This window comes from Opisthorchis viverrini (assembly GCF_000715545.1).
Source record: "Opisthorchis viverrini unplaced genomic scaffold opera_v5_79, whole genome shotgun sequence".
Lineage (NCBI taxonomy): Eukaryota > Metazoa > Platyhelminthes > Trematoda > Opisthorchiida > Opisthorchiidae > Opisthorchis > Opisthorchis viverrini.
This window is the reverse complement of record NW_008751737.1, coordinates 513,736-529,776: the sequence shown is the minus strand read 5'-3', so window position 1 is coordinate 529,776 and position 16,041 is coordinate 513,736. Positions and strand designations below refer to the sequence as shown.

The following is a 16,041-nucleotide window of genomic DNA, read 5'->3' as shown; positions in this document are numbered from 1 at the left end:
TATATGACAGGTGGTGAACGAATAAGTTGTGATTCGGTCGGAAAAATAAGTTACGGTTAGTAGGTTTGTATTACCTGATTGGAGAGTATATTTACTCAACTCCTCACAAATGAACTTTCAGTTACCGGGGCTTGATTCGGAATGTTCAGAACAAAAATCATCAACAGAAAACGCCCCGGGGTAATGGTGATACTACTGATGAGGAGGCACGTGAGTAGTATGTGTTGTTTGCTTTGTAAGATTTGCTTGGATTTGAGCAATGAATGATTGGAGTCAATAAATATCCAGGAAAGTTCAAGAAGACGCGTTCAGGAGAAGATGGATGTCCAGTTTTTGTAAATAAGATGCAAATGAGTGTTTTGCTTCTCTGTCCAATGGTCTGTAACCGGTGAGTTGGCATTTCCTAATAAGTAACTCCGTGGCGAAGGCCTTCTTCCTTTCACTGGTAGTCAAAAGCCACTTGCTGACGGTATTGTGGGCTCCAGAATGGCATGGAATGCGAAACACTGTTGATCACTAAGTGTGCGGATACTTGCATGTGAATGACAGTTGTCATATAGCGAACCTTGAGAGGGTCGTTTGTTCCATTAGAGAGCATGAATGTAAAAGATTTAAGAAGAAGGGAGAAGTTCGGTTCCTAGTTTGTGAACAGACTGGATACCTGGGGTGAAGTTATTTTTGATTGTAGTGAGACTGTACCTACTTCGTGATGTGTATCCGGAAGAGAACAGTGGAAGCCAATCCCTATCGGTCAGTCCATTGTCCAAGTTAATGGTTTGGGCTGTAATTTGATTGACGGAGCATATTTTTCACGGAAAGCACCACAGGTTCAGTAATAGGGAAGCTTGAACTCGCGCATGTTACAAGAGTACCTGATTCCAAATACTACCTACCTCTAACTTTGCTTCGGTGGATTCACAGTTCAAGCCCTTTGAATTCTGTGTGCCGGTTGACTAATCGATTTCACCTTGGGGTTGGGTTGGGTGTTAGAATTTCTCGAGATACTGGTTTGGAGATGGTTTTCCAAATGATGTGAAGCTCGACTGCTGTGCAGTGATCTCATTCATATCATAAATCAGAGGGGATTCTGGTGTAAAACACCAGTAATTATGCTCATCCTCAATTGTATGCGCTGCTCAGTCTGTATATAAACATATGATGTAGATCGAGTGTGATTCCGAAATGCCTGCTTGGTTTGAAGATCTTCTATGTCAGTCCTGCTCTGTATAAGGTTGGGTTTGTTGCCGAACGCAAATGGTCCGAATAGTATGAGTATAAATAATTACAAGATGTCATCTGAAATTGTAACTGAGACGTGTACTCCTGACGTACCATAATGTGTGAGTAAATGTCGCTCCCAAAGTACGATTTTCAAGGAAGCTTTGCGAGTTGAATCCGAAACTCTTTTCCTGACTAAGATGACGTGACCTTGTTATTCAGTTCCAAGGTCAAAGTCGAGCAATCATGGTGGAAAGGTGATGGTAGCAAATAATACTTGAAACCCCTGAAGGTGTAAGCATTTTTCGGTGAAGCGAATGCGACAAAAATGTGGGTAGCCTGCGGTGCTAAAAAAGGTGCATAGAATGTCCCGAATGGGTGAAGTTTTAAGACTTATCAAAAGTAGGAAGTACATCGGAACATCGTTCGCACTCTCCTACTCACTATGGAGAGCAACACACCATCAGTATTAACAAGCGCCCGGATATCACTTAGAAAATTCAGATGCTGTCGAGCAATGGTTGATGTATCAGATTGATTGTTTGATACCTGGGGTGCCGTTAGTACTTAGTCTCAAACAGAACATTCAGATTTCGGTTCAAATGCGGCAGTCGGTAAGAGGTTACCGGAGAAGCGGGTTTGGCCGCAAATATGTTCCAACACCTAACCTGAAGCACCAACAAACTGCGTTTGTTCGATTAAGTGGTCCTCATACAGGGGCGTTAAGGCCCTTAGACGCTTTAGTTCCTGTGTTATCTATCCGCAAAAAGACGGATCGTTAGATTAGTGAACCGACCCTTCGCTTTACCGAAATGTGTCACTTCACATCGAGTGACCAACCACACCCAGCCTCAACACCTTTTGAGTTGAATTGCTATATATGTGATCGAAATCAATAACTGTTTAAGGGAAACCGTACAGTCAGTTTGATGCTGACAATATGCGGAATGGAAAGCAGCTAGTGTTAGAACACATGTCGAAGATATGATGATAAGTGGTATGTTGTCTTCATCAGACAGCACTTCACAGAAAATGAGGATGGGATACCAAACCAGCCCAGTAGGTAACACATCCGTTCTCCTTCGGTGTGGATATCACTGTCAGCACGTGTTTAATGCTGCTATTGCAGGTGGCGGAAGTATCAATTTTCATTAGTGTATACCTAACGAACCGCAGTTGGTCGCAGACTATTCAACTCCCAACCTATATGTTTCTTTGGGTTTCTTTAGCTGTGACAATTTGGGAATTGTGAATGAAGCCGCCACACCTTAGTGGATGATTTGCGAGGCCTCCGGTAGCAGATGGTCGGTGCTATCATCCTGAGCATCTCATTGCTATAGGTTCAAACCACAATAAACATCGCGGACGATGCTGCCCCTAACAGTGTGCCGATGACGTCACCAAAATGGTGGTAGCTATAATCACCGTATGGCAGCCGATGATGCTGAGATCAACTCAACTGGTGTCGAAAAGTTCACAATCAAACCACTGAGTTCAACGAACAAACCAACGATCATCTGCACTACCTGAGCTACCAACATTCTCCTAATTAGCAAATGCTGCTATTTGAATTTGACAGAGATGGCATGGTCAAGCAGTTGTACATGACCAAAGAACTACTTACATACTTGTAACGCACTACTCATAAGGTTGCTGAAAATCCATCGACAGCCAACGACAGGTCTCGCCCTTCTTGGGGCTCAGCAGGTAGGCGCAGTCCCCGAGTTTCCGTCAACCTTATTTTACTTGAAACCAACGTGCACGAAATTAGCGAATATACACTCATTTGCAAACAATTTTTTTCGCCCCAGGAAGAGCGAAACCGGCCGTGGGCTGAAGGATTTTCAGCAACCTTATGAGTAGTGCATTACAAATATACATGTATCGCGATATCTCGAATATCGTAGCGACTGAAACATGAGGTGGCTTGGTGCAACACATTCAGTCGCCTGGAAACACCACAGACGAGAGATTCAGCTGGGTTCCAGGCGAGTCTCCCGAAAAAAAGCAAATTAGTTTGCAAATGAGTGTATATTCGCTAAAAACTACTTATTTTGACGTGGCCATCAAAATACTGTCCAAGCTGGCCACCGGTACATTTTCCCACCTCTACTCAGGTCGCGAAGGAAGCCAAATACGGAGCAGCACCACACGGGACAGCGCTAACCAGGCCGCACGTTTGAATGCATGAACCAGGGCAACGAATTAAACTGCGGTTTTTTTTACTGATTTTCTGGCCGCAGGCGTATTCCAAGCATGTAATTTGGGGAAAACGACGCGACTACTTGTTGATGAGATTAATACTGTTGAGTTATCCCAAGAGGTAGGCATGCTAGGCTGCAGAGATGGTCGAACTCTGATAAATCCATCTAGTTCATTGGTCATCCAAGTGCGTGGCCCCATTTGAGAACCTTTGGATCTGTTGCAAGGTGGGATTGCATAGATCTACTCTGTGGCTACAAGAAAATCGTCGCTTCGGCAGGACTGAGCTAATCGTCTAACCGTAGGTCCCGGCTGCTCGGTGGCGTTTCCAAGTTGAACATAACGAGGTAACATTCAATAATACTATGCACAGGGGAAGATTGGCTACCAAATATGTCAGTGCTTTTTTCTCAACGATCCACAGCTGGCACATGGAAAACCTCATTTTTGTTGCGGTGCCGGGACCATTCGTTCCGTCTTATTCAGGAGTTTCAGCGCTCGCATTTCATGTGCACTCGAAGTCAGCCAACTCCATCAGATTATCTTACAGCATTCACGACCCATGCTTGATCTTACCAATTCAGGCAAACAAAACCAATCGATACACTGCAACCAGAGTTTTTCATGCTAACCAAATTGAATTCAGAATATCACTGAGTGTTGTCCCATTAACTTCAGACTGCGAAAAATAGAAAACGGGGTGTTGACTGAAATCTTACGGATAGTCGTGCACGATAAAAAAACGGAAACTTGATAAAACAAGTTTGATTGTGTGATGGATAAATATCATGAACACGCGTCCACTCAAGTGTCTTCATCAAGCAGCATAGGACCGGAAAAACTTCCAGGAACCGTAACCTCATGCGTGTGATTTTAACGATGGGAATGAGTTTGTACAAACGAATAAATCTCAACCTTCCGGCTGTATTCCCCGCTATGGAGTAAACGTTTGCAAACAAAGCACTCAATAACAAGTTGAACATTAGCCAAACCCAATACGCGATGGGCTACCAGTGTACCGGTGGGTACTACTGAGAAGACGTGCGAGTAGTACGTGGTGTTCTCGTAATTCCTTCTTCGTTTCACCAATATTCACTCAACATCACCACTATCGCAATCACTTTTTCGAGGTCTATTAAGAGGACACATATACCTCCAAGGATGAGATACGAAGACAACTGGATACGGTTGCAGCTGGGTCTGTCAGAAAGGGTGGGGGAACAAGAAAAGCAACATTGTGGTTTAGTAGAATATTGACTGGCGAAAAAATATCGGCAAAAAAAGGGCAGAGGAATATCACAAGGAATCCGAGGGTAACGGGAGTTGCACACATTGATCTGTGCCTGGATACGCGGGCAGCTGAAGACGATACTTTGCCGCGATAGAATCGGGCACGAAGCGGCCACCTGGAACCAGTAAACGAACATGTATTGATTACTTATTGAAAAAATATATCCAACCAATCTTTCCAGAAATGGGTCGTTTGAACAAATTCTAAACAAAGCGTTTCAATCTTTGGTGCAGTTGAACAAGTCAACGGTACGCAAAATGGAGTGTAATATATTAGGGGGAAAATGGAAGAATGCTCGGTCGACATAGTCATTCTGTTGGGTCGTTTGACAAAAAGTATCTACCTATTGTTGATCGATTTATTCGAATTCCCAATAGAACATAATGATGCATCAGTGCCCAGGATGATTCGGAGGAAGACAGGAAATGCGAGCGGAGTTAGGCACCCTGATGTTATCTTTTTTGAATGCACACACTTACGTGTCAATCTGACAGGAGACGACAATGTCAATAAACGCGAATGGATAGGTGTTCCGTACGTAAAAAGTGCTCCGATGCACTTTATCGGCTCGGACGTGCTGGTGCAACGGATACAATGCTTGTGTGGATAGTTAAGATCAGTCTAGAGACCTACAGATGTGAAAGTTTGCGGCTAAAGTGAATTGTTCAGGGTCTTTTCGCTTTGGTCTTTGAAAGGCGAAAAATCCGAGGCATCTTCATATCTTTAACAACGAAAGCTTCAGTTGTAGCTGGCACATTCACAGCAAGAAGATGAGGGAAACATGTGTGAACAGTGAGTACAATGCTCAACTTTTGTGAGAAGCAGTTTCAAAGATCCCAAAATATTTTTACTTTGGTTTTAAGTTCATGAGAATGAAAGAGTATGAGAGCATGAGTGAAACAAAATAGTACTCAGTGGTGTTCGAACGCCCCAACCCTTCAAAGCAGAGCATGTTGGTGGCCCGCACGAATAAGGAAACTCACTTCTGAGTGCACTTGCCTCACTATAGTCATGCTGATATGATTGAATAAGCTATCGCCATATGCCATTTCGATTATTTGGATAGTATCAGTTTATGAACAGTCTTGGGTTTTGGGAAGATAACAGCTTCATATGCGTCCAGTTCAAATCAGGATATGCACTGCACCTACCCAAGTAACAAAGGGATTTCCAGTTTTTTTTTAAGTTTACTATTGTACCGTCCGAGCTAGCATGGAAGCAGTGTCTTTTTATACGTTCGTCTTGGTTTACACCGTGGGTCACACATCGAACAGTCTTATTTTCTGAAACGGAATGAGTTTTTGTCTGGTATTCTGGTGTGATCACGACAAGTGCTATCAAGCTCTTCCACATTCAACAGACAAGTGTCAATGAAAGATACGGCGGGAAAAAGGAAGAAAACTTCTTGGATATCGAGAAGTAAATTTTAAACACAGTTCAGTCGGCGATCAACTGCTGTTTGAGAGATCTCCGCAGTTTCGCTCGACTTCATATTTAGCCTTTGACGAACTCTGTACAATCATTCGGGAGTTGTGCATCCTAATTTCTGAAGTAGTTTACCAGCCTTTAATTACAGCGTTTTTCTGCCATCACCTATCGGTCTGATCTATCGCGTCACTGTTTCTAATGTTATTTCCTCGAGGGATAATACGGGGTTTCAATGGGCCGAAGAACAGTGGACAAAAAGCGTGATGAGCCCCAAGAAGGGCGAAACCGGTCGTGGGCTGTCGAAGAGTTTTCAGCAACTTTGTGAAAAAGCGTGATAGGTATGCGCTCAGCTGATTTCAGCCTTCAAAGTTCTAGAGTCCAGACACACTGAGATCTGGAAAGTTTGAAGCCAATAAACGCATGTAGGTGTGTATTGGGGCGAGATGGCCCAAGTGGTTAGAGCGCGACTTCACTGACCGGAAGGTCCGTGGTTCGAATCCGACCTCTGCCACTCGACTTCCCCTGTCTAGGCTTGGGCAACCTGGCAGTATCCCAGCCCTCGTGCTTCCTTCGGGTGGCATGGCAGCTAGGCACCGAAAGGGTGCTACAGCTGAACGCTTCTTCTTTTCCAAGTGTGTATTCAGTCAGAGCTAGGAAATGTCAGTTAACACATCACGACGGATCGTCAGTGCACTAACGATTTCACCTCGATTGGTGATGAAACGTTTGCAATCCAACTGCCAAGCTCGGTTAACAGATCAACAATCAACAATGCACCCGAGCTATCTATATTCCACAACATTGGCGTGATAAAAACGAGCCAGAAGAACCTGCTCAGTAAACTTACATTTATCAACTCACTCTGATGACTTCACAAGTGTGTAAAGTGATAGCAGCTCAAAAACGGTGGCTGGTCGTGAGAGCTTGGCAGCGTTCTCACAGCTTGTTCAATTCGCGCATTCAGAATCGGTCAATTTCAACTGTGTTGGGTTGACGGCGTGTTCATAAAGGATATGGTGTACGTGTCTGTAGGTTCAGCTATACGGTTTCTGATAGGAGAGCTGCGAAAGACCATGAACAAGCTAAAAGAAACAGCTCGTGACGTGTTCAAGGGGACGAAAGTTCAGGACGGGGTGAGCTTTTAGGCTCCATTAAGAGTGGGGTTTCATAGTCACACTGTAAGCACCAACCAACTGTACTTGGGGATTCGCCTAAAGCAGGAAGCCTTCACATGCGAGTCAGACTGTACAAGAACAAAGCTGTACCAGTCACAGAGTCAAGCTCAAGCTTCTCAGGGCGCAAAGAGTTAGGTTGGATATTGAACGGTGTTGTACCAGTCACAGAGTCAAGCTCAAGCTTTTCAGGTGGCCTGAGGACTTTTATCCCTGACATCTTTTCGTTCAGCTGTAACACCCTTCCGGTGCCTATCTGCCATGCCACCCGGAGGAAGCACGAGGTCTGGGATACTGTCAGGTCGCCCAAGCCTAGACAGGGGAAGTCGGGTGGCAGAGGTCGGGTTCGAACCACGGATCTTCCGGTCAGTAAATTCGCGCTCTAACCACTTGAGCCATCTCGCCCCATCCCTGACTGATTGTGTTTCACAATGACATGAAAAAATGAGTGGTCTAAGGATAGAAAGAAACGCACCGAGAAAATGAAATCGTCCTCGAAAAGCCCGAGCACAGAGTTTGGGCGCGGTCAGGGAGATTAGGCAATCCGGATTCAAACTGCCCTCTTCTACTTCGCCCACATCCGCTTCAACGTTCCATCCTGAAACAGGCAGAATGACACGTACAAAAGTGATCAACATTGCGGATATCTCAGACCCAAGGCACATAAAAGGGTCGGATAAACGAGAAGCTGATATGCACCGGAAATTGAGCGATTGTAGGTTTGTTGTTCTTCGAATCCCCCACTTGGTGAGCTACAAAGCGACAGGAAATGCCTCGTATGATGCGCCAAACGGGCTGGAGCCGGTAACACAGCCCAAAGAAAACCTTATACTAAAAAACAGATTAGAAACAGAACCGAGTGGGAATAAGACGTTTACAACTAGTGTTGACTGCATGCTTCGCGCATGCAATGACTAGTGTTTGAAGACACCTTGATGGGGGGCCTGACAAGCACAGTCAAAAATACGTCGTCGAAAAGTTGATAGTCACTGAGGCCTGCTTGAATAAAAGCCTTATAAAGTGGAGAACTACAGCACAGAAAATGGCGTTCGAAAACCTCTCTCCGACAAGAGTAAGGGTTGGAAAACGGATAACTTTGTATTGTCCTACATTAGAACGTCTCAACATTTGGGCTATCTTCAAAATAAGCAAAGCATTCCAATCCGGGCATACATGCACACTTGTGAGTCAGTGAGGATGTATAGAGAACTCTGAGGCAGCGTTCCTACAGGTAGCGCGTTTCATCTAGGACGTCCAATCTAGCTGTTTTTGTTCGGATTGGTCATCGATGTCACAGTGATGTGAAAGTGAGAGGATCCCACTCGGCAGAGGAAGAGCAAACAATTAAGCATTCACGATGCGTTTACAAAGCGTAAACGTATGCCTCAGAATTTACATGGGGAAGGAGACATTGGGAGTTACGGAGCGTCTCGTTTCACTTCGAAGGTATTTGGTGATTTGGAAGCTGAATTCGGTTCACAAAGCTTAAAAGTTGCAATTGAGTTCACTTGCGTGAGCTACTCGTGATGTCAAAGCAGCATATCAACAGGTATCGAAAGGTGAATGCATTTTGTTGTGTACGTGCCAAAGATCTGAGGCGCCAACAAGTCGCTGACAATGTCTCATATGCAATCAACCTGCGGCATACCACAGATGCTGGCTTATACTGGTCATCTAATCCCATAGTTCAAATACACCATCAAGTAATGACGATACTTTCCTTCAAGTCATGGTGATGCTCGCGTCGTTTTACTGAATCTGCAACGAGGAGTTGGAACCGGCGAGGTTTCCAACATCGGCAGTAAGCACTGGCGCTTATGTCGCCTTTGAGATACACGGGTCCATGTCAGAATTTAGCATCAGGCGTGAATACTGCTCAATGAATTCACTGGGATAAGATGAATATGAGAGCCACTAGGGCCACAATCACAGTGTAAGACGACTTGCGCAGAGAAATTTCGATCACAGCTCAGCCGTTATTCCTGTGACTTCATCAGAAACAAGTCATGTCCCGTTTTATTACGGTGATCGAGAGTCATTGTTTCGGGTAAGATCACGTGATTTCACGCTAGCGGCAACTGCAGTTGAGCGGAGCGGATATGCCCCGTCTAGGCTTGGGCAACCTGGCAGTATCCCAGCCCTCGTGCCTCCTTCATGTGGCACGGCAGCTAGGCACCGAAAGGGTGCTACAGCTGAACGGTTGTTGTTTTTGTTTGGAACGGATATAAGTGAGATTACACAAAATTGGATTATTAATATAAACGAAGTTGCGCGTATTGTTGAATGAGATGGAGCAAAACAAGAGGTAAATGAGTTAGGTGGTGGATAATTAGAGGAAGAATGCAGATCAAGTAAACACCGGAGTGGTGGTATTCAATTACCAAACTAGCGTAGCGAGACCAAATAGCTGCTTTTGTCTGCAGGGTTTAGAAGATGCATGACAACAGTTTCATCGACTTTAGGGACATAAACTTACTTGAACGTGAAAATAACTATAAAAAATATTGACAAGTTTACAGGGCAGCTATTGTCCATTAGGTGTTTTGTCATTACACTCCTGCGTACCTGAGTTCTGGAGTCACTTAAGGGTATGCTCGACAATACAAGGCCTAGTATGGCCGACGTACCTGGATCCGCAAACTGATAAATTACGTCAGTTTTGGTGAGTAAAGATACTAACTAGCGCACGCGTGGTTTTCTCCATAAACAAGAGTTTGCCGATGTCAAAAGTCCGTTTGAGTGTCGCGTTCAAACGGCGTTTGATAACAGGAGACACAGCAACTTTGAAAGGCAATGGGAAAAACCTTTTTCGAAGAACTGCTGCTATCCACCTCACTATAACGTACTCGTCACTAGTGTGAAACCACGCGATTTTATTGAGCGACCGGATGCACGTGTCATGACGTTTTGAACATTTGCGAGTGAGCCTTTTCCGATAAAAATGTATATAGCATCACAGGAGTAACTGAAACGCCCAAAATCTACAAAGATGAGACCCACTCTGACTACAAAAAATACCGCTTAACCACATGGCTGGTCGAAATTTTCAATCTTACCCGCGAGGGTTTCGCACACCACTGCGTAAGGAATTGTTCTGAAATTGCGCAAGCTCTGGACCTGTTGTGAGTGAGTTCACGAAAGGCGTTTTATGCAGATGTCGACTTTTTATTTCCGAATGTATCGTTGCACCAGACTGTCTCCAGGAGAAAGAAGGGTTATTCAAAGGACCCGGATTTCCAATGGCTACGCAGAAAAACTAACCAGCGTCCATAGCACATCACGGCCCAAGCGGGAACCTGACTGCTCCAGATAAAGGAGGCTGTTTGTCAGACCACAGCTGTATGGCACAAATTGCGTGTTGCAACCCGTCTATGTAACCAGCCGTTCAACTAGCCCTGCAGGTTGTATTGTACTAATCTCCTTGTCCAACACGTTGTGTGGCAAATCACATGCCCATGAGAACGCGTCTCAGAACATTTGCCTCGTTACGAATCAGATGACTAATCGATCGACCAATGGTCTGAGGCTGAGGCCCGAAAAACTGCCTGATCGATCGCCGAACACATTCTATCCACTTGACACAGAAGTGACCCCAATTCAGCATTCAGAATTTTACGCCGCAATGTCATTTCGAAAATGGGGCCATGTTAATTAACCAACACTGATCCAGCTTGTGCGCACAAGGAACCTTGACACAACCCATCAACTTGTCTTGAGCTTGAGAACCAGACGTGATTTACTCAGGATACGATTAACTCTGTTCTACTGTTTTATTGCTACTTATTCCTATTTCTGATGTAAAGTCGATGGTGTTTGGTATTGCAGATGATACCACCGTAAGAGGAATATCGATATCTCACAGCCTTTGTTTTCTTACCGTATTATTCACAAGAGAAACGGTTGAGTTGTGGTTAAAATGTCTACAAAGGACATCTTACACTGTGAATCTGGCTCATTTCAGCGCAGTGGCCCACCAAACGAAGGGGGCTGACAACAAATCAACAAGTGCATCGGAATAAGGCCGAAGTGTAATACGACAACAAAGTGGACGGTGTCTGTGGTCGGAGAGAGCACATAATTTGCTGTCGATTAAGCCAGAAGTGAGTCAGTCACCTTTGGTTGAGTTCCAACTCGGCGCATTCAAAGAGGGTCATTGCAGGGCCTACCCTGCGCAAAGAAGTTTCACACTTAAGTCCGGCCAGCAAATCGGGGCTGACCACGGAACCATGGTTGCATAGCTAGATATGTCTATTTTGATTACAGCACAAGTCCGTTCACGATGAACTGACACTATCCGGGTTTGTTTACACACACTCAAGAGATACGATCAACAGATAGATCACACTAAGTGAAGATATGTGTGTGTGTGTGTGTGTGTGTGCATTAGAGCCTGTAGAGCCTTAGGTGGTTCGCCATTAAGTCTCTGGTTTGGTTTGTCGAGCTGTCTGCCTGTTTTCATCGTTAGCATAAACCTATTTCGTGTGTAATGTATGTACTGTTTGACTGAATTTAATTATATACACGCAGCGGTAAAAAACCTTCCCTGACACTCTGGGCGCTTCGGAGCATTAAACCCACAACAGTGCTAGAAGTGACTCTCTGTAAGCCCAACCCAAGCTGAACAGTGTCTAGCACTTGTTGGTAATGTGGGTCTTGGATGAATCTGGTAGGTGATGCGGTCCCCAGACCACCCCCTCCATACGCTGTGGGTTTGAAATGGTCAGTTATCCCAACTTAATTAGCTAGTCATGGGTTCGGGTACAGCGAGTTCAGTTGCTTGCGCACGCGGCTCAGCTTGAACACCATACATGAGATTACCTACTGCTCATAAGAGGTTCATCAAGCGTAGTCCGATGTAACGGGCAAATCTAGAAACGGACGCAAGTGTCTCGCATGGCGGTACGACAAGTTAGCGGAACGGCCTGCACATAACAAATTCAACAAGAAATGGATACAGGAAACATTGGTGAATCAGATGTTGGACGCCTGGATGTGCAGTCTGCCTATAACCTAAGCAGCTCAAACAAATGTTGGATTGAAACCTGGTACCGACCACCGGGCTTGGTCAGCCGCGATTCGAGGCATCCGAAAAGCCGAGTAACCTCCACTGAGGACATAGCTGAACTAAATTAGGGGACACTTGATCACAGGTTGTTACCACTTCCTCCTGATCTGCTTAGACTTGCTGGCTTCTTGAGAAACACTGCCGTCTTCCATTATCGATAACGTCCGCCATTCGTCGCGTGTGTCAGACTGCAGCGCGGGCTCTATTGGTGTATGGCTGTGAGAATGGGCCAGTTCGCATGGAGCATCTGAGATATCTCCACCATCGATGTCTCAGAGCTATCACTAGGAGCGGCTGAAATGAGCGAATACGCTCACCTTTGGTGAAGTGGAGGGTCCTTCACTCAAGAAATGAATCCAGCAATGCAGGTTGAAGTGGCTGGGCTATGTGTTACGCGCTCCAAGTTATCATCTGCTAAGAACCTCGTCGTATATCATTTCTGATTTGGAGTGGTGGAAACCTAGATGGAGGGGATGAAACTTGACAGAAGGGAATGAGGGATGTTGCGGAGTCTGGGCCCTGTTCGCCGTCTAGGATATGGCTCACGTGATCCTACCTGTGATTGTCTGGAGACATCGAAAGATATGGCGGCTAATCGATATCAATGACGTTCTTGTTGTCACTTTCTATCCAGATCGTATGAGCACTCTCTACACTCCTTTTTTCTTTCCACCATAAGGCTTTATTCCAACAGATATGGGTGTAGGTCAGTGAAGCACCAGTAGTTTCCTTTGACATTACTGTCACTGATGAGGATGCCACCCGTCATGGTTTCTGGCGAATGAACCTTACCAACAACAGTACGCCAGGATTGACCATGAATCATCCATCCTGCAAACGCTTATTTCGATACAGCACAAAGATAAAGTGCATACTTTCAAAATCTCCTTATTCTATGTATAGATGCTTCGCTCAATAAGCCCAGTGTCACTGACTCTGGAGAGAGGAGACCAAGCTGCACCACGTTTCATTTTTCATCTTGTATTCCATGTATAGATCAAGCAAACTGAAGCAGTTGCCATCTATTCACTGAATACGACCATCAAACAGCAAATGTGATCAACGAAGAGAGTAAGCATGGGAGTATGGGACAAGGGTTCGTGTCGGCACACGAATTTCACCAGTGTCGGTACGATGAAAGAGGACAGAAGCCCCAACCAATTATCATCATTATTAACAGCGCCACTGTCTCCAAGCAGGCAGCAGTTAATGCTTGCTGCAAGTGGTGAACCTCCGGAGCAAGGCAGCATAGGTTGACAGGAGACTATCAGAATGGTGTAACTTCTAAGGGAAAACTGCCATAGCCAATATCAAGGATAGTACTACGCCAACAGTGCAAACTGTTTCATAACTGACCCTCAACCGTGAAGGAAAAAGGTTCTAGTATATAATGAGAAGAGGAAAAGGTGGGGACTTTTTTCTCGCGTTCTGATGACGTGAAAATTGACTTATTCTGTTAGTACAAACAAGGCTTACGCAGCTGTCAAGATATGTAAACCGATTGACGAACTCAGGCTCCTTAGCGGTTAGGGCGCACGCTTACTGGCCGGAAGGTTCGGGTTCGAACCCAACCTAAGAATCTCGAACGCTCCTCTCTAGGCTTGGGCGACCCAGTAATATCTTAGTCTTGGTGCTTCCTTTGGGTGGAGTGGCAGTTAGGCACCTAGGGGTAGACGGCTTGGGCGACCCAGTAATATCTTAGTCTTGGTGCTTCCTTTGGGTGGAGTGGCAGTTAGGCACCTAAGGGGTAGACGGTGACAGGGCCGAAATCGATCTCCAACGTTTAAGGCGTGATTGTCAGTGACCTAAATCATCACGCTATTAGATCCAGTCACATTCTACGTGCTTCTTTGTTTCCGTTACGGCAACATGTATACATGCAATCTGGGAGCCAAGAGGGCAGCGGGAGCGACAGCACCGTTAAGCGAAATAGCCCAGTTAAGGCATAATCAATATAAAGGATGACTAGAAGGCGGAAGGACAACAGTGAGACTCATTAAACACGGCCAAAATATATGATATGATAATCAAACTATCCACCAACACATACGCCCTGCTGCACGTCGAAATGCGCACGCATAAACCAAACCGGGACGTGCATGTGCGCACCATACAAGAGGTAAACAACAACAACAGCCAGTCAAATACGGCCAAGGAAAGACTGTCGTTGTCAAGCGAAATAAACATTGGTCGGTCCAAACACTGGCTGTGTCCACCCTCAGGGTGCTTATTCGCTCAAGTATCTTCTACACACGCACACAGTCAGAATTCACTAGATTTTGGCAGACGAATTTCTATCGCATTTCCTATCGACGACTGTCACGAGAGCCAGAATAGCATATAAACAGACAGTAGCAGTGTGTCTGTGTACGAGTACCTCAAAGTATGACTCGACATTGGTATGTGTGCCTATTTCACCGCTTAACATTGAGTACATCGTTACATTTGTAACTCTACTTAAGGTATTCGGTACCTCACAACACCTGGGCAACAAGACCAGCTTCATAGCCAAATGCCCCTAGAAGAGCTTAGACGCATGTCTAAGATGAAACAAAGCCAGTTTTTTGGGAGTGTGACTTTCGCTGTCTGAGTGAAAAAGGCGGTCCAACGTCCGTAGTACATATTGGGGTGCGTTGTTTCTCGACGTGTAACCGATGAAATGCAAAACTTCGGGACTTATAGGCTTCCTTCTCGGCTACCACTACGATCAAATATGCTTCATTTTTTCGACAAGTGTGGAATGATGAGGAGGATAGACGCGATGTGAAAAATAGTACCGCCCAGGAAAACGACGTACGCTGAGTAATTCAACCAGAATCAATCGGTACTACTTAGATTGGACATGAGCTGGCTTGTGGACATAACACATGTGTTTACCTAGCAGGGAAAATCAATAAACAGAAACACTGCTTTATGTTCAAGCGACGGAGACGAAGAGATTTACAATACACGTCCAAGACCAAACAAGCTACCAGAGGCGAAGGCTTGCTTGCTCTGCGGAGCATTGACTACGCCAGGAAAGGACGGGCTTGCTATCACAATCGGCAAGGTAGTTAAGAGTGTGCAGAGGAAATCTCCCTGGTATTTGTTTCCTCGGGATTAAATCCTCAATTTTGTTCCCCAGTGACTTGCTAGATGTACGTGTAGCTCGGCACATGCTTTCTTGAATGCCAAGAATGATCGTCAAGCGCACAGTACTACAACATTCCAAGAAATGTCGAAATACTGTCACAACCAGTGGAAGTTGAAAATTGGTCGGTAGTGGCAACATAACAGAAACAAAATGGACATTAGGATTCATTGACGAACAGATTTTTTGAGTTACACAGTGAGTCCTCGAAGCGTGTGGCACAGATCTATAGGATAGCTCAACAGATAAAGTTCTCTGCTTCTGTATTGCTTATGTACAGGTCTGGTGACGTATCGTTATATTAAATGGTAGTAGGGCGTGCAAACTTAGGGTTTAAAAAAAGTATATTCACATCACTGACATAAACAATCCTCCACTTGTCCGCATGGAATAAATTTGTTGAATCCACACCAAGCAGTTCGATGGACGGACTCGAGCTTCGCTCTTATTACAGCTCATCGGCCATGCATATTTCTAAGCATGTTGGGATTGGAGCTTCGAGCATCTGGCCCTGGAAACAAGCGTACCATGACTT

General features: G+C 45.1%; 2 protein-coding genes across 2 annotated transcripts in view; one reads left to right on the top strand and one right to left on the bottom strand.

Annotated features, from left to right (window-relative positions):
• Window positions 1-3,081, top strand: part of T265_04733 (hypothetical protein) — a gene marked incomplete at both ends in the record, with an annotated part of 4,782 nt that extends 1,701 nt beyond the window's left edge. Inside the window, one exon of the mRNA XM_009169546.1 lies at window positions 2,868-3,081. Coding sequence (XP_009167810.1) covers window positions 2,868-3,081 — 214 coding nt within the window. The remainder of the gene's footprint in view (window positions 1-2,867) is intronic.
• The window catches only part of T265_13580 (hypothetical protein), a gene marked incomplete at both ends in the record, with an annotated part of 28,834 nt that overhangs the window by 2,604 nt on the left and 10,189 nt on the right, over window positions 1-16,041 (bottom strand). Inside the window, one exon of the mRNA XM_009169573.1 lies at window positions 7,787-7,909. Coding sequence (XP_009167837.1) covers window positions 7,787-7,909 — 123 coding nt within the window. The remainder of the gene's footprint in view (window positions 1-7,786; window positions 7,910-16,041) is intronic.